The sequence below is a fragment of the Conger conger genome, chromosome 3 (assembly GCF_963514075.1).
Source record: "Conger conger chromosome 3, fConCon1.1, whole genome shotgun sequence".
Taxonomy (NCBI): Eukaryota; Metazoa; Chordata; class Actinopteri; order Anguilliformes; family Congridae; genus Conger; species Conger conger.
The window spans coordinates 57,991,601-58,010,719 of NC_083762.1; the positions used below are offsets into that span (position 1 = coordinate 57,991,601).

The 19,119-nt window shown below is 42.4% G+C and overlaps 1 protein-coding gene across 1 annotated transcript; it reads right to left on the reverse strand.

Moving 5' to 3' along the window:
- Positions 1-320: 320 nt before the first annotated feature.
- Positions 321-18,607, reverse strand: stk11ip (serine/threonine kinase 11 interacting protein). The gene is made up of 26 exons (XM_061236758.1): positions 18,441-18,607; positions 16,808-16,875; positions 16,331-16,533; positions 16,144-16,218; positions 15,611-15,706; positions 15,270-15,377; positions 15,069-15,140; positions 14,657-14,786; positions 13,832-13,935; positions 13,056-13,145; positions 12,284-12,325; positions 11,781-11,951; positions 11,467-11,548; positions 10,917-11,345; positions 9,886-10,088; positions 9,161-9,268; positions 8,466-8,658; positions 7,529-7,668; positions 6,309-6,597; positions 5,813-5,925; positions 5,616-5,713; positions 4,749-4,927; positions 4,095-4,179; positions 3,922-4,007; positions 1,502-1,728; positions 321-1,052 (listed from the first exon to the last, which is right to left on the reverse strand). Exons 2-26 carry the CDS (start codon positions 16,872-16,874, stop codon positions 912-914), a joined length of 3,531 nt encoding a protein of 1,176 aa, XP_061092742.1. The 5' UTR covers position 16,875; positions 18,441-18,607; the 3' UTR covers positions 321-911.
- Positions 18,608-19,119: the final 512 nt, after the last annotated feature.

A 19,119-nucleotide genomic window follows, 5' to 3' on the forward strand; every position in this document is an offset into this window, starting at 1 on the left:
AAGTCCAGGCTGTGTCTCATGATGGGAAGCGTGTTGGCTAGCTCCGATAAAAACAGTCGAATGTGTGCATTTTGGATAGAAGTGGTTAGAGGTGGTGATGGGGCATCAAAGCGATTTGCGTTTTCAGTAATCAGTTGTCTTCACTTCATTGTTCTGTATTCTTCATGCTTAACCAAGCACTACATTCCCAGGTCGCACTACTAGTCCTCCTTTGGCTATTTAGAGTAAGCCAGCCCCACCTAATGTACAATATAAGAATAATATGGCTTTTTAAAACAGAATGTTTCATGTTTTGCTGGTGAACACAACAGGAAACAGTATAATCTTAATATTTTTATTTTTTAAAGAAATTAACAAGCTTGAAAAAGCTACTAATTTTTTTACTCATTGACACTCAGTACACAGAATTCTCACATTGCATGAATAATTACTTTCTGTACATTCAGACAATCAGCATTGCCATGATCACTCACACAAAGATGTCTCCTTGGTGTCCTCTTCATCTGGCTGCTAACCACCAGTACTTCATATTTTGAAAACATAATTGAAGCCCAGAACATACTTGAAAAAGAAAAAGATTTCCCGCCCAAAGCAATATGGGGAATATTCCATACACTACAGTCATTTTCAGGCAGTGTTCTTAGGGTTGGGGTTAGTCCCTTTTCAACTCCTTTCATTCAGTCTGTAACAGGAAACAGATTCCCTTTCACCAACAATATACAAATTCCCTTAAGTGCAAGAAATAAACCCTGTGTTTGGTCTTCCAGAAGAGTCTATACAACTGCATTCCTTCCTTTCAGACTATGGAAATGAGGAAGAGTTTGTAGCTTCAGGGCCAATCCTCCCATAACCCCCCAGTACTGCGTGGCATTTAGGCGTATAGAGGCTGCAAGGTGTGCACAGCTCAGTGCTCAGGATCCTGCTTCCTGAAGGCTGGTCATCAGCCTGACCCCAAACATGGCCTCCCACTGGGATCTGACCCAGTCTACCAGGGCCTGCGTCAGCTCAGCGCTCCCAGAAAGCAGCACCCATGGCTTCTCCTCTTTTTCCACCTGGAAAAAACAGACACATTTAGAGCTCATGTTTCTTACCTTTAACAACAAAGCAGAGACCGACACCTGTACAGTTGGTCAGGGAGATGCTTAAGACACTGCACTGTGGCCTAGGCATAGGCCTAAATCTGAGGCCAATAGAGAATCAGTTAGGCCTTATAGCAGGCGTGTCATACTCCAGTCCTGAAAGGCTGCAGTTATTTGCGGTGTCCTTTCATTCAGCAGCCAATTGTGGCCTTGAAAACAAGGTGTTTGGACTCTATAGCCAATGAATGATTGAAATTAGTTGGTCGTGCTGAATAGTGTTGAAAACCTGTAGACACTGTGGTCAGGAGTAGAGTGGACACCCCTGCCCTACAGCCAGGCTGTACTCTGGGCAAGGTTGATGACAAAGTAAATCCTTTCCCCCGCTCTAGCCAGTTTAATGGTTTCCTTAAACCAGTACTTACCTCATCATAAATGTTAATGTTGACTCTGCATGGGTCAGAGGTGAACAAATGGACTGAGCTGACACAGCTGATTGGCTGGGTCTCCTGAATTATGACACTCCCGCTACAGGATGATGGGTCGTCATTGGGTGTTGCATCAAGCAAGCTCTTCCGCCATTGGTGGTCTTCGTTGAGCAGATACAACATGTCCTGAGTTGCAAGTACTGTCACTGGGCTCAAACTGCCCCCTGGAGGAGGAAAATAAAAGTTATTTAAAGTCTTTCAGAAAGTTATTAGCAATTTCTTATTATTTCATTTTGTAATATTGACGGAGAAAAAAAAGCACAAGTGGGTATTCCTGACTATGTACCTACTATGTACACTGAAATGTACAGTTGGGGACAGCTCACACTCAAATGAAAACCAAAGTGGTGATTTCTACTTTGAGCCCGGCAGATCCATGAATCTGGCCATATGACTGCCCAGGAGGATGGCTTTTAATACCCAAGGCATTCAAAACCTTACTATCAAATAACGCCCCAGGCAGCAAAGACCCTTTCTGTGGAGCAGGCAGCCAACCAGCACTAGCACAGTCTAGATTTGATATTAGAATGTGGGGCTTATCAATGCACTACCATAGTACCTGAACACAGTGGTTCACAAACTCAGTCCTGTGCTCCCCTACATATACTGGTTTTCATTCCAACTACAATTTGTTATCTGAATATAAGTTGTTCATTTTTAGCTATGCATGCTGTGGGCGGGATTGTTACGTGTAGGGATGAGATGAAGGCATGGTACTCCGCAAAACCCACCCATTTTTAAATTTCCAGTCAATTCAGCCATTCAGTGCATTTTGTCCCCCCAGTGTCAGACAATAATGCAGGAAATACATATTGAACAAAAAATTACAGAAAAGCCCTCACCACTACACACACTTACATTAATATTGTTACATCAATATTGCAATATACAGATAAATTGGAAACTGAACAACTGAGCAAAAACATAGACCACTGAAACTAACACCATCACAAAGACAGTACTTGAGATTTTATCTTTGAGAGGGAAAATAAATCATGCCCCACTCTTTTTTCAGATCTGAAGAAATCCAGAGGTGTTTCTGTCAATCCTTCCACTGTCAGAACACAACTCAATGCGTTGGGTCTTAAAGGATGTGTAGCTGTCTAAAAACCACTCCAGATAAAAGGAAATTAGTAAAAGTAGAAAACATGTGCTGGCCACCTGATTCACACCTGTTTTTTCACAGAATGAATGACCTCACTAATTGAACTCCACACTGCTATTATTTTGAACACACCTCTTTCAATTAATTATTCAATTACACAGACCCAGGAGCATGTGTATCATGAATGTTGGGTCTGTTGGTTTTCTATGACGCTACTACACCTACTGGTAAATTATTTGCCATGTAGTAATATATTTTCTACCAAAAACAGTGATTGATCTGGTAAGTCATGTTGGACTGCTATTATTTTGAACACAACTGTACGTCACCAAAGCAATGAAAGACTCTCTGAACCATGTCTACAGCCAAGCATGCTTCAGTCAAACATGGAAGAGGATCGGTGCAACTTTGGTGTTGTATAGAAACATCTGGAGTTGGTGATTTGCTTTTGATTGAAGGCACCATAAATGCTGATAAAGACTGTGAAGGCGTCTTCAAGAACCATAGAAAAATATCTCTGTAGATTTGAAAAACTTAAAACACGTCTCCTGAAAAAGAACATAAGCTGTAATAAAGGCAAAAAGTGGACACACTAAATACTGAAACATTTGATAATGTACATGGTTACAAGTTTTTCATGTAATTTTGTGTTAAATATACATTTGCTGCAATATTGTCTGACACTGAAAAATAAAGAACAATTGTTGTTTTCAAAGTAAATAAAAGAAAGGAAGAAGAATGGTCTCTGAACTTTTGCGCAGTACTGCATGTGCCAGGAAAAAGCAAATGCAGGGTTGATGGAAAGCCTAATTAACCCTGGCCCAATGGTGAGGAGAACCAACAACCCTTTTCATGTCAGGAAAAGCCCTGATTGTGCTTTATTTCAAAAAATATAAATAAATAAAAGATCCAATTAAAAACTGAGGTGAATCAATAGGCTTCTAAAGTTTAGACACCTGGCCACTTAGTAGATGAAGAATTAAAAAACAAAGCAAATAATAATGACACAAAGTTGCATTGCGTTAAGTTTAAGGAAAGTGTTATAAAAGCACTGAAACATATGTACTGAAGAACCTTAATTGAACAGGAAATTGGCTTGAACAAAAACTAGCACACACACACAGGTCCCCTGGACCGAGTTCGAGACCCACCACCTTAACAGTTGCCCAGCACCCCAAACCCATTAACTCTTACTGAACAGAGACAGAGGATGAGAACTGAGAAACGGCTGCTTCACACAGCTCATCCGTACCTGGCACGAGGAACGCCAGGACGTACAGGAACTGGGGCTGAAAGTCTTCAACATCGCCTGCTTTGCCCGTATCACACAGTAGTGACCTGTATAACACGAAACTCAGAATTACTTTCTGAAACGATTGACTCCCAGGTACCTGCTTGCGGAGGTTCTTCCAAGATTCTACCTACCAGAGGTGGTGCTGTGGGTTCAGGCGGGTGTTGGAGATGGACTTGAGTTTGCTGTTGGATTTTGGAGCAAGTTCTTTCACAATTCCTGAGAGAAAGAGAGTGGCATTAATGAAGTAGGCGTATCATGCCAGAGTCAATCGACAAGCACACAGTCCTATTAATCCCTCTATGAACATGGGAGTCTGAGCTTTCATGCTTAAACACTTTACCTGGCTAACAGATTACCTCATTCAGAGCGCAAACACCAAAGCAAAAGCCACCCAAAAGAAATTTAGGATTTCATGATTTTTTTTTTTTTTTTTTTTTTTTATCAGTTTGGCCTCCTCGATTTTTTTGTGAGTGTGCAGTAGTCCTCCCCATCTATCAATTTTAATCCATCTGATAGGCCGTCTTGTCAACACCAAATAGCTACCACTGGTGATGTTGTTTACTGGAAGCATTTCACTTGGCCTCTGAAGTTTGGATGTTTACAATTGTATGATTAAAGAAAGTTGAAATGCCATATGGCAGTGCCGATTGTGATTATGATTAAAAACATTTGATAATTGTGATTATTGCCCAAACCTATTGTGGTACAAGCAAGTGTACAGTGGAATGTGAAGGTATATATAGGTGCAGGCATATAAGGGTTAGCAGTGGTTTACGTATGCTTGCCTGTAAGGAATGCGAAGAAATGCTTGCAGCGGGTGCGGTCTCGTACAAGCAGGGTGTAGGCAGACCCTCCGTCATCAAATTCCATGTGGATGCTCTGAGACCCAAGGCCCAACTCCAAGTAGCTGAGCTCAGAAATAGGATGACTGGCTCTCTTCAGGAACAAATCAGACGGCTGCTTTCTGTTTGGAGGGAAAGAGACAAAGAGAAAAACAAAACTCTATAAACATAAACATTCCAACTTAATCAACAAAGATACTGTTGATCCCATAAAATTGCTAATAATTTTTGAATATTCAATGTTAAAACCTGTGAAAGAATCGCGTTTCTGATTTGTTGGACAGGTGTTCGGGATTTTTCCTTCATTATGGCAAGAATTCTTCAGTCATCAACTGTAGAGGTAGAAGCCTATTTTTTGGCCTAGATCTCTGACTGTTTTTTTCCCTCATTTCCAAGCCCATAATTGCTTCTTTGACTTTCATTGGCGCAACTCCGGTCCTCATATTAACAATCACCAAAAGCAATCAAAAGCCGAGTATTAATATTAGATAATGAAAGCTTTCTTATGCCTGCACTAAAGAAGCGTTTCAACCAGGACACCTGACTTGAATACAGTCCATTTTTTCCCCAACCTTTTGTCCCCTAAAATGGGGGACCTATGAATAAGAAGGGATGTAATTCCTACACGGATCACCCAATATGGATGTAAATATCCTCAAATTAAAGGTGGCAGGTGCACTTTAACCTCATATGCATTATTTAATTTCAAATCCAATGCGCTGGAGTACAGAGCCAAAATAACCATAATTGTACCACTGTGCACATACTTACAGACTGCCCTGTATGTAGTCTAGACAGTTAAGTACTTACTGTGCTTCCACGGTAACCTCCAGGATGTATATGGACTCATCAGATACCACCAGGAGAGACAAAAACTCTAAAGGATCTCCAAACTTCACTGTGGATATCTGAGATATGGAGAACAAACATAGTGCATGCATACATGTGTGAGCATAAGTAGAGCACATGAAGGAGTTAACTCATCACCACGCCTCAAAATCCCTTGCCTTGAGATAGCAGCGGAACTCTTCCGAGTCATTCTCAAACACCTCCACATCAAGGAAGAGCTTCAGCCGGTGGTCTACTGCCTCAAAGTTCTCAGCAAGTAGGTCAAACTGAGCTGTAGGCCACAAGGAACACACAAAAATCACATGGTTGTCTCACTTTTTCCCCATTTCATTTTCAAAATAAACTTGTATCATGTTTGTGTGGAGAGAATTCCTGGCCTTACGGTTTTCCCATAACATTTTTGTTATAACTCAGTGGCGATTTTATTTAGCATTCATTAGACTTATATTTTAGACTTACACTTATTAGTTCTCTACTACTGTAGCCCATCCACTTCAAGGTTAGTCTGAATAATGTACTTACCTACTATTGAGTATACAAGATGCATACACGTTGTATACAACTTGTAAGCTCAGTAGTAGGTAAGTGTGTTGATTTGAACACAGCCCTAGTCCCTCCAGCTTGTTGTCCAATCTATTTCTACCCAGAACCCACCAGGGTTGGTCCCTTCCATGTGCAGAGGCTGGGCCTGGAGAGGTGGGGTAGGCTGGGTAGGCAGAGGGTTTGTGTAGTTGTAGCTTGTGTAAAGCTCCTCGTTGCAGAGCCCACTGGGGGTTTGGAAGGCAGCAACCTGGGAGGGGGAGCTCCTGTCTGTCAAGCTGCTTCCATCCCCATCCCCGATGTAGAAGGTGTGGCTCCTGGCAGTGAGGAAGGTGTCTGAGAGTCCCGTCTCCATGAGGGCGGGGCTGCCACTGGTCAAACAGGCCTCTCCCAATGCAGGCTCCTATAGGCACAACAACAGTGCAGTTTCATTTCTGCAGGATAATGCCGGTTTTTTTATTTGACCGTGTTCAAACCTGGTGTTCTTCCATTTCAACAGACTTGGGTCAAAAACGTAATAGTTTTGGATTCAAATATTGTATTCAAGTGGATTCCAATTATATGCTTTACTGAGCTTGCCTGGTGTATTGGAACCTATGAAATACTCTCAGAAAGTGCAAACGTTGTGGTCCTCTTGGTCGGCTCATTTGCTCGAGGCAAGATCAATCGAGCACTGAAAAGTGAATCCAAAGCAATTATGTATTTAACCCAGGTCAAAAACAACTGTCATCATCATAAATTTTATATTTCAATAAATGTATAACATGATTCAGCAATTTATTGACCAGGTCCTTGTATCATGGTACATGAACCAGCACTGATGTAGTCCGCAATATCATCACAAAAATACTTTTTTTTGGCCATATCACCCACCAATACTAGACCAGCATTAGAAAAGTAAAATCAAAGTTCAAATCATCCAGTTTTTAATATTTGGCAGTGCATCTGAGCAAAAGGCTGCTACCAACAACAATATCCCCTTAATAGTGTGGTGCCTGAATTTGAACATAACCGAAAATACAGGTTGACACATTATAGATAATCAATATAACCTCCTTGAAGTTGTACTCAGTACTTTCTACTTCATAAGTCACGTAGTTAGCATTTTTTATTTACCGCTACAGAAAATTACAGGTGAATCTGGACAAAGAAAGTTTTCTACAAGGGCACTGATGAATGCAGTGTTGCCAAAATAAGGAACAAATTTTGTCGTTGTCAAGGTTTCCACTGCCAACACATACCTCGCAGTGTCCGCCATTCTGATGTATAGCACAGTGGCACAGTTCTGACCCAATGAAAACCCACAAACCACATGCCTTCTGCAAAGCACACACCTGGTGAAGACTTCCCGTGTTGGAGTCATCAAAACCATCATCATCTTCAGACTGGACGGGTGTGCTGGTGGAGGGCACCAACTGGTCAGCCAGCTGGACCACATGATCACTACCACACTCAGGACAGTTGAGCACACTCTCTGTAGGTTAAAAAAATGAAAAATCTCTTAAGAACAGTCACCAGAACTCATCTGCCCTTCTTCTGATGTGCAACAAAGTTCTGCTGAAAGGGGCAGGCAGTTCTAACTACATTACAGTTATTTAGCTGACACTTTTATCCAAAGGGACTTACAGTTGGCTAGACTAAGCTTGGGACAATCTCCCCTGGAGCAATGTGGATAAGGGCCTTGCTCAAGAGCCCAACAGCTGTGCAAATCTTATCGCGGCTACACTGCGGGTCGAACCACCAACCTTCCATGTTCGAGTCATTACCTTAGCCACTAGTCTACAGGCTGCCCCTAACTATGATACCACACAGAACCCTCATTACTTGGGGCCTGTCCTAGGTTCACTTGAATCATATGAACATGCGTTAAATTTTTACTGTTGTACAGTTTATTTTTGTATGTGCTACATGCATTGTGCAATCAGAAACCCTAAGCATATATGGCAGGTTTGTGCGAAGGAAGAATACCATACTCATTGTTAGATAATGTTCATTAACAATTGCAACATTGGAATCTGGCAGGCTAACTGAAGCCAATGAAAAACAGTTTAAGTCTAGCTTATAAGTGGAGGCAAACAACAAAAATGTGATGTGGGGTCATCATAAACAAGACAATCACTGGTTCAGCCTTGGGGATTCAGACAAGGTGCAGTATGGGGCACACCAACCATATGCAAATTAAGAACAGTACTTTGAATATGTGCCATATGCATTTAATCATACTATTGTTCTCAATAAAGTTCTCAATTCAAATACAAAAAAATATCTCACCACTGTCATCTTGCCGACTCTCCTCCCACTCCCCCACATCCCTTCTGGGAATCATCTTCATGCCTTCACGCTCCCCCTGCTGGGAGAACTCAGCACAGCACCTCAAACACTGCATGCGTTCAGGCTGCTGGTGTCCTTCAGGAAGCCTGCGCCTATTCTCCTCCACCACCTGAAACAAAATGTCTGCCAAGGCCTGGAGGTCACATGGGAAAAGAACAGAAGACTCATAGTAAGATACAAAAAGGCAGAAATAAAGCAAGGCGCTACACTAATGCATTTATTTAAAATGGTAAATGGTTGGATTTATATACGCCTTTATCCAAAGTGCTGTACAATTAATGCTTCATCCATCATTCACCCATTCATACACACACTCACACATCAATGGCGATTGGCTGCCAAGCAAGGCACCAACCAGCTCGTCAGGAGCATTTGGGGGTAAGGTGTCTTGCTCAGGGACACTTCGACACACCCAGGCCGGGATCGAACCTCCAACTGCCAGACAACTGCTCTTACAGCCTGAGCCAATGCCACCCCTATACATTTTATATACACACATACATTTTCTGTGTAAAGCTGTACTCAACAAGCTGTAATCAACATACGATCAAACCGCCAAATCTGCGCTGGTGAAAGTGGTCGTACATCGGCTGTGTACTCTAGTTTTTCTGGGTGAGCATTCGAGTGCCACTGACCTGCTGCATTTGCTCAGGGTTGTCGTCCAGCATGATGTAGCATCGCCTGCGTCGAGTGCGGTTGATGTAGCTGAAGTGCAGCTCCACGGCGGGATACTGCACCTCCTCCTGAGGGGGGGGGCAGGAGAGGAGGACCGATAAGGGCAAAGTGGACCACGTGAATACAGAACATAGGAAAACTGCAAGATGAAGGTCAAATTTCAGTCTCAGTGTGTTCAGACGATTAAAATTTCTATATAGTTAAGAGGGAGAAGACGTCAATGCGTGTCAATGAAGAGACTGATGGGCCCCTGGATGTGCATTGGGTGGATTGGCCTGTGAGGTTAAACGTTCTGGAAGAGTCTGTAGCCAAGTGTCCATTCTAATGTTTCGCAAATGTTAAGCAAATTTCCAAAAAGTAGACAAAAAAATGAAAACTATAGTTATGCGAATATTCTGAAGAGGGTGCAACCAGATCATGTAATAAAGAGTGCCAGCTGGGGCCAGCTGCCCTTCTGTGGGCTTTCTGGGGCGGAAGCATGTGACTTAGATCCTTGTCTCTTCCTCTTTATCGATACACCATCTTTCCAACCTCGGTCAAGCGTAAAACTTTTTTTTTTCAATTTGAGCCATTCGTGTGATGATGACTGCATCCACTCAGGTTTACTTGGTCGGAAGGAACCCCACTTGTTAAACCTTAGGGCAGTGCCCTGTTTTAGCATTGGGCCTCCAACGTGTCCACTAACCTCTGTCCAGGTGGCCTGAGAGGTGGTGACCTCCTGCAGGCTGTCCAGCTCCAGCTTGGCCATCACACGTCCGCTCTGCATGTCCACCTCCAGCATGTGACCAGTCTTCACCCTCAGGAACAGGGGACCCTGGGCCGTCCTCATCCCCTGGTCCTCCTCTCCCTCCGACAGCACTCCCACCAGCAGGGGCAGGCACAGGTCCACTGTGAGGGACAGACCACATCATCTCTGCATTTCCAGACCCAAACCGCCTACTACCATACAACATTATACCATAATATAATTTAAAGGCCCACACACATCTTTTGGGGGTTTTGAGCTTTCCATATCAACCTGGAACTTGAACAAGTAAAAAAGAAATGCAATTTTTGTAGTATGCATATTTTAGTGTTTAGCTGCTAGTTTTCTGAGCTGTTCATAAAACGATTTCCCACATGACATTGGATGATGTTGCTAAATCTATACCTCATCTCAAATCTAAATCTAGTCCTAATCTGCCTCTTTGAGACTGAGCCAAAAGTATTTCCGACACCTTTTGAGAACCCTTCACCACTGTCGACTTCATACCATATTCATAATATCATTTGAACACTTCATAACACATTACACCTCAATATAATTTAAACGCCTTATACCACATTAGACTTCAATATCATTTAAACACCTCATACCACATTAGAATACAATATAAGACCGCTTGTATCCAAAGTGACTTACAGTTGATTAGACTACGCAGGGGACAATCGCCCCTAGAGCAACGTGGGGTTAAGGGTCGAGCTCAAGGGCCCAACAGCTGTGCAGATCTTATCGTGGCTGCACTTATTGTGAACCAGCAACATTTTGTATCCCAGTCATGTACCTTAACCACAAGGCTACAGGTTTCCCCATCAGGCTACCCCCTGCGCTCACACTAACTCATCCCACCACCATATCACATTGCGCCCTGCCTCACCCCCACTGCAGAGCATACAGTTGAATTTCACCCAAACTCATCAGGACATACAGTAACTGACACATGGTCCCCCACTCACCCTCAAGCTCCTCCTCTTCCTCTTCCTTCGGGACAGGTGTGCTGCAGTCCCCCGGGAGATGCATCTCCCCCACGCTGGTCTCCAGGGTGGAGTCTGTGTTTTCGGTTCCGTGACCAGGCCACCGCAGCGTAGACTCCGTGTCGAGCTCCACCTCCAGCAACTCCTGCTTCGGCTCAGAAGTGAGCAGAGGTGAAGCATGCTGGTCTAGCTGGGGCGGTTGGGAGATCTCCTCAGAAGGATCGGCGCTCGGTGAAGGGGGGGTGGCGCAGTGGCCGTTCATGACCGCGGAGTGATCGGTTTCCGAGCGACCGCTCTCCTGCGGTGTCGACGGTTTCTCCAGATGGTGTTGGTAGCGCAGCCAGTCTTCGCCGAGCTGATCACGGAAAGTTTCCATCCTCTCGATGTCCTTCTGGTGATGGAGCACAATGTCTGAAGGAAAACAAAAATGCACTTAAAAACACACGCACACACACACACAACCAGATGCAAAGGCACGCAGAATTGTTAACCAGCAGAGCTGACAGCCACTTCCTTGTAGGTAAATGCGCACCCTGTAGACTAGACTGGGTCCTGAGATCATGGTCCGTGTCACTGGGCTCAGAGATGCTGGCTCTCCTCACTCTGACTTTAGTCTGAAAAAACACAAAGGGATACATTCTCAGCCTTTAACATTTTTTAGGGTTAGGGAAATTGTGATGACTGCATATAAAATGGCGTTGCACATGGTCTAGGAGTGCTTTGGTTTTATTTGAAGGAAGAACTGTCGATACGGTTCCTTATCAATATTATAGTATCATATGAAACAAAGGTATACAGTATTTGTTTTTGAATATTTTAATTTTTATGAGGGGGTGGGGTGGTTACCCTGGATTTCTTCCTGGTTAGTGGTTTCATCATTGGCTCACTGAGACATAGACTGTCACTCAACTCCCCTGCCCCACTGGACACCTCCTGGGGACCCTTCTCGGTTGCCATGGAAGTCTGGGAAACGGGTTGTGTCATCTGGCCAATCACCAGTCCCAGCCTACGCAGAACCTGGAAAATGCGCACACATACCGATGTCCTCAGAACCAGCCACTATAGAATATCAGGGAAATATCCTAGGACATGTAAACTACACCCACCCCTGAACCCTAACCGAAATTTAATCCTATTCCCAACAAAAAACTTTAAATGAGAGGCATGGTTAATAGGTGCATGTTTGGGAGGAGTGTTTAATGGCACCCACCATACTCTAGAACTTTGAAAACGATTTACAAACAAAAATACAGGTTGAATGAGCTTTGAATGAGACCCTCAAAATCACATTTAAAACAGAAATGGTCATCGGGTCCGAGAGGGAGATGAAGTTAAAAATGAGCACTGACCTCTAACTCGCATGACGAAAGCAGGCAGCCGTCCAGATTGAGCTGGGATGGGAGAAACGGAAATATGAAATATGTTAATGATTAAAATCAGTCTGAGCCAAAAAGAAGACCGTGTGGGACCCCCTGCTATTAGCAGCTGCACACCCGCATTCATTACATATGCTTCCCAGCAATCAAAGACCATTAAACTCTGAAAACCCACAGCCACAGAAGTTAAACTGTCAATAACATACTTGTGTAGCACTACTTTTCTGACACTGGCTCTCAACTATAAGGCAGCTGCTTGTGAAATGGCACTTAATGCGTAATACAGAAAGCGATACACCTCAATTATACTTTTCACTTCTCACTTTTCTTTCATGCAAATTAATGAGCTATACAAATTTGTTGTTTGCTAAGCTAACATTACACTTCTTCAAATGGGCCTCTGATAAAATGTGAAATTGCCAAGAAATATTATATTCTTAAGAGTAAGACAAAATTTTCTCCACCATGTGGTTCAGATAAGAGTGACAGCTAAGTGATAGTAATGTAATGTGATGACTGACTTGAACCGACTTCACATTAGTATAACAATATGACCATTATCTAGGTAAGGTAACTGGACCACAGTAATATACAATACTTAGCCTTAGTGAACTAGCTAGCTGACTGTTGGTTGCTGGTTGTAAACAGACGGAAAACTCTCAGCTGTCATTCAAGTTCAGCGATAGCCAATTACACACTGCCACCACCTAAAGTCCTGCCTTCAGTAAACGGGCGTGTGACTCACTCTGCGGAACGCAGCCTTTGGGGATATGTGGCGCACAGCACAAAGACGGTGGTTCTTGTGGAAGTACAGCGGGTTTCCCTCCAGTTGGAGCTGGAACAGACAGAAAATGGTCATTCTTCACCCAGAAGAATCCTGAATATTTGTGTATATTATGTAGATTAAACAGTACTGTAAAACTTTAATTATCAAGTTTTCAGGCTCAAATGCTTTATTTATAGTTCTGTATTATGACTTCCAGGAGGCATAGTAAATACATTAATATAAGCATTGAATATGACAGCAAATTGTCATCCCTCTTCTCAACTCCAATCAGCTACAACAGTATAGCATAACAGTTAGGGAAGTGGAAGTGGGTAGATTCCCTTGTAAAATAACCCAATATAAGCAAATTTTCACACATACTCAAATAAAATGGGTTTTCACAACGGGGAGGTTATTGAAGAACTGGACAATTATTTTTCCAGGGGTGGGAAACATGCTTAAACAGTAGAATGAAACAGCAGAACAAGTCAATTAAAATGTGATTTTTGTTTTTTTAAGTGCATTTTGTGTCTACCGTGAGTAATTCCTGACATATTTCATAGTTTCTGATTTAGTCTTGATGATATACTTGTGCCCTTCAAAAACTGCTATCAACCATGTTTCTGGTGTGTCTTGCCACACCAGAAGTTAAAAGACTGTATTTAAGAGCAGTAACCCATTAAAAACAGAACTGTACATTGGCTTGCAGTATAGTAGTGGCCATTAGGGAGTGCTATAGAAAGTTCTAGTCTCACCAAGTTGAGGTTATGCAACAAAGACAGGGGGGCTAGTTGGGAGTGTTCCATCAGCAGGTTATAGGCCAGGTCAAGGTGCTGCAGGGAGCAGAGCTGTTCCACTCCTGTGGTTAAATATGAGCACAAATGCATGTAAATATCAAGAAACAGTATAGGATAAGTCATACCCACCAGCCTCCCAACCACTGATTAAACATGACCGCAACACACCGTCTTTCTGATACCACCAACACATTTTGTTCCATGTCATTAGTTCATCATTGATGAGGTCCAGAGACAGGTATATGGGTAAAATGCGCTAGTTCTTTCAAATGGACAGTGATCACAATGTTCCAATGAAAACAGCACTCATGTAATGATCTGATGATCATTAATGATCTCTCTATCGATACCCTAGCCCTCTACATGAAGATTCCAGTTTTCTAGACCCTTAGCTATAATGTGACTACACTTTAGTTCAGCACTTCCCAACTCCACGATCCATAGGCCGCAGTGTCTGTAGGTATTTACCTGCTTTCACCAATTATTTTACTTGCTTGTTTCAGATACACGAATCAGTAAAATCAGGTGGTTGTAGTGCACGGCTGAAGTAAATTCCTGCAGACAGTGGGGCCCGCAGGACGTTGAGTTATTCCACAAATTGAACCTTACCACAAAGAGTCTGCATCTATGCCCTACCCCATGCCATGAGTTTGGGTTTGGTTGGACACCAGTGCCTCTCCATTATTTCATTATTATTTTATGCCTCTAGAGGTATATCCTTAGTATGCAGTGCCTTGGTACCTTCTGTCATTCTATGCATTTCAAACCCCTCTCTCCTCTTACCGTTAATAGTTTCCAGCTCGTTGTTCCTGAGAATCAGCTTGACAAGCGTGGCCCTGCAGCTGATCCCCAACAGAGGCACCCTCTGAAGAAAATTGTACCCCAGGTTCAAGTGCTGCAAGTCACTGAGTGGCTGTAGAAAGAATAAATGTGAACTTGAAACACAGTGTTTCGGTCATATGAAAATGCATTCCCAGTCGTCGACTATGAAGAACAACAGTCTACCCGGCACAACATTATTTCAAAGACAGATGCTTCAGAGGATACTGGTTTTTGAATGGTCAGTTTTATGTCTGACAGATAGCACTACAGAAGTACTCAACATGGTACCATCCATTATGGCATAGCAATTTATATACCTAGACTGGAGATTTTCTCACTGAAATGGTTGCATGGAGCCAGCACTTCAACCTACCTGCAGAAACTCCCCGCAGTTCTGAATTCTGTTATGGCTCAGGTCCAAGGACCTCAACACGTTTAGTAATCTCTGTTAAGAGCAGAGACAGACAGAATGCATGATTACTGGGAGACTATTCGAATTGCAGCAGCTGACAGAAAACGCAGCCTTTAATCCTGTGACAGAAATGGCTCTGGGCACAGGGAGGGAATGACTCACCAGGGACTCATCCAAGCAGCTGATGGAGTTGTAGCTGAAGTTCAGAGTGTGCAGCTCGAGCCAGGGCAGTGCGGAACTGAGATCCCCGCCACACAGAGACAAGAGTTCCTATCACACATACACACACACACACACAGTCATGTCACGTAGGAAATTGTTTTACAAACAGCTCAGAATAATAGCAGTTTGACCCTAAAATACACATTTTAGTTTTACTTGGATCAGTGTAGAACACAAAACGAAAGCTCCAGGACTATATGAAAAGCTGAAAAACACAAAGAATATGTGTGTGGGCTTTTAATAAATCAGTCCCTGAAGCTACAGTATACAGTGCACTGCACCTGTAAAGAGCTGACACTTCTGGAACAGACGAAGACCTGCAGCTCTGAGTACACAGCCCGCAGGCCCTCTAGACAGTGAGGGGGGATCCGCTTCAGCTGATACACGAGAGGACGGAGCGTCAGACGGAGCCACAGTCATTCAGCGCATCACACACACTCAGCGTGTTACACACTGAACACATTACACACTCTGCAAATTACCCACACTGAGCACTGGCACCACAAGAAAATAAAAACAAACAAGTTTACTCAAACATAATATGTGCAAAACATGCAATGCACTAGCCTCAGTTAAATTCACTCAACCAGTTTTAGGGCATAGGCAATTCAATAAAACCAAGTTATGTTTTTCTTTCTTTCTTTTTCTTTTCAGATTCAATGATAGTGACACATTAATCCGGAAGGGTTCGCTTTGGTTAGACTGAATTGCATGTACCCTTGAACTGACTTGCTGTGTTTGACCAAACACCAACAAGTGGCACAAAATAATGCGAATAAAACAAGATTCACGGTTATGGCTCTTCATACTCTACCTCCAAGTATCTGAGGGATTTGAAAGGGAAGATCTTCACGACTGACTGGAGACTGGGGCCAGGAGGATTAATGAGCTGTTTGTAGAGGATCAGAAGAGAAAACAAGAAACAGCGATACCATTTAATGGCATCAAAGACAAAGCACAAATAACCTGGATTCTGGATTTCAGGTGAGACGGGAGAGTACCTTCAGTGAGATGGTTTTCTGCAGCATGTCGAAGAGGAACTGGACTTGCAGCATGGAAGGCGTGTCGGCCGGGTGCGAGGGCAAGGCCAGGAAGCCATGCTGATTGGTGCGCGAGTGGAGAAACTGCTGGAAGAGGCAGGTGAGATGCTGCAGACAGCCAACCTGCAGAGTCAGCGTGCTGCTACCATCCAGAACAGAGTCACCTTTACCAGAGAGGGAACAAGGCATTAGTAATCAGAGACAACAAACTAGGCTCACCCAAACTGGACAGTTGAAGCCTGGTCTGGCGAATGTAGCCTGGTCTGGTGAATCCATTCCCACTACAGTAATGTTTTATTAAATCTTAAATGTAAGTATAATAATGCTCTTTTCTGGATGCAGAATGCACTTCGCTAATGCAATCACAGGCATTGCAAAAGCATATTAATACAAGAATGATACCAGAGCAAATAAAAATAACAAGGTAAAATGAGGTACCATTATCCCGCAGCAATGTAGCCAGAGTCCGCACAAGGTTCAACTGACCACTAGAGGGCGGCGACATCCTGCGTGAAAGTGAAAGTGAGAATCAGACGCAATAAAGTGATTGAGAATGAACAACAGTGAACAACCCAAGTACAAGATACGAGAATTATATTTTTCTTCCAAAAAACATATTTGCAAATACCTGACAAGAAGCCAACCTTCATATAAATATTATTTAAACCACTGAACTCTACAATTGAAATGAAGCATGGAGAATAGTGTAGGCCATGGAAGATTTTCAAAACAACGCATTTTAACAGGGAACCTGCTGGAATGCTTAGTTTTAAAATATTTTAGTTTAATGTTTTAATATGGGCTGCCAAATTCTTGTGACTTTAATTAATCCTCATTTTGGCTTACAATTTAAGCTTGCCAAACCAAATATTGTGCAATACTTTTGGGATTCGAGCCTTTGGGCATTTTTGAAGAAATGGTCTTTTCCTCATAAGTTTTTGAACTTCCACATAAAAGGTCTGAATGACAGTTAAACATCAGTGCTTCAGAGCACTGTCATCAGTCGTTAAAACCATTGAAAGGCTTGAAAATAGCTATACAATAACAAAAATTATATTATAAAAATATGAATGCATTATTGTTATTGCAATTATTGTTACTACCACGACTATCGGATTCAAGAAAAACTTTCAAATGATGTTTGACATGTCAAGCTTACTGTAGATCGTCTAGGACGGAGGGGCTAGGTCCAGATTAATAATAATGATGTACTGTTTGTCTTGTGTACTTCCTCTAATGGAAATTACTACAAACAGAAGAACATGTACAGTGCACTCCATATTTGAAATGAAACAAAGACTTTAGGTATTTACATCCATTAAACCATATCGGGTGTTCCATGTAGGAATCAGGCCCAGAGTTGTGCCAATGACAGTCAAGGCAACCATTAAGAGATTGAGAAATAAAATCGAAATAAGATGAATATTTTTTGCAAATGAATGCATAGAAAAAAAACAAAGCATGCCAAATTCTGCATCAACTACAATTTAGTATACATATGCTGAATGTAACGTGTTCAGATGACATGACAACGTTCTGGCGGTGTTCTGCATTTTATTTCTTATGATACAAAAACGCACATTATATTAGCTTTGCCAATATAAACCTTGAGCAAATTTAAATCAGCTCCGCAGCTAGCTGAGTAGCATTTACCGACTCTTGTGGCCGGTCATCAGCATAGCTGTTACTTATTGTTAACGGATACATCATGGACAAAACACAAACAACATAAAACGTCATGCGTCAGCAAACGAGCCAGAGTAACCTGGAACCAAGTACGGTAGATAGATAGGATAAGTTTGCCTTTTGTAAGCGAGTAGAATCTACAAGTATCATGACTCATGTCAGTTCGTGGGGTAACGTTAGGTCATTTTATCTGTCACATCCGCGTATCTGCATAATATGTACTGCAAATATAAAATCGTTTGGTAATTTAGTTTATAATCCAATTCAACTGGCTAACATGGCTACATACAGTCATGCAAGTAGTTAGGTAGCTAACAACCAACTAGCTGGCCACTGTTGGATAATGCAGCTTGCTATCTTTAAACAAATTCCGGTGCGGACATACCTTATCGGTTTGTGTATACCAACAGATGTCCAAAATTAGGAGAGAGGCTACAGTTTATTAACGCCCTTCAAATCTGTTTTCCCAATTCATTATTACTAACTCAACAGTTATGCTAAACATTTCCTATATGTTTCATGTCATCTGAGGGTTGCTGTTGACATTTTCAAGCGAATAAAGTCACGTGTTTATACACTTCCTGAAACTACGGTGGCCGTGAAGTCAGAGATTGTGTCTCAAAATCGGCTTATTATAAGCGACTTACATTCGATGTTGCTCAGGAAAATAAGTTACGGGTGGCAGTTTAGTGGCTCTTGTTATTTTACCTTCATTTTTTTCCATGATAGGTTCACCACTATCTGGTTCACATGCCCGTAACGTTATAAGACGCTCTTATCCATAGAGAATTCCGAAAGTGTCAGCCATAGGTCTTTTTCCAGAATTTCTGCCACAATTTTCTACTACTTTGTTGAATTCATTGTGCCATTGATCTAAAATAGTCCCCCTGGACCACTGGCAGCAAAACATCTTCAAAACTTGCCTGCCTCCATATTTAACATTAGGCAGGAGGTGCATTCCTGATATGCATTCCTATTTTTCTGCCCAGCATGTAATTTGTGTAAATGGCCAAAACGTTCAATTTTGGTCTCATCTGACCATTGTAGATTCCAGCCATAATTCC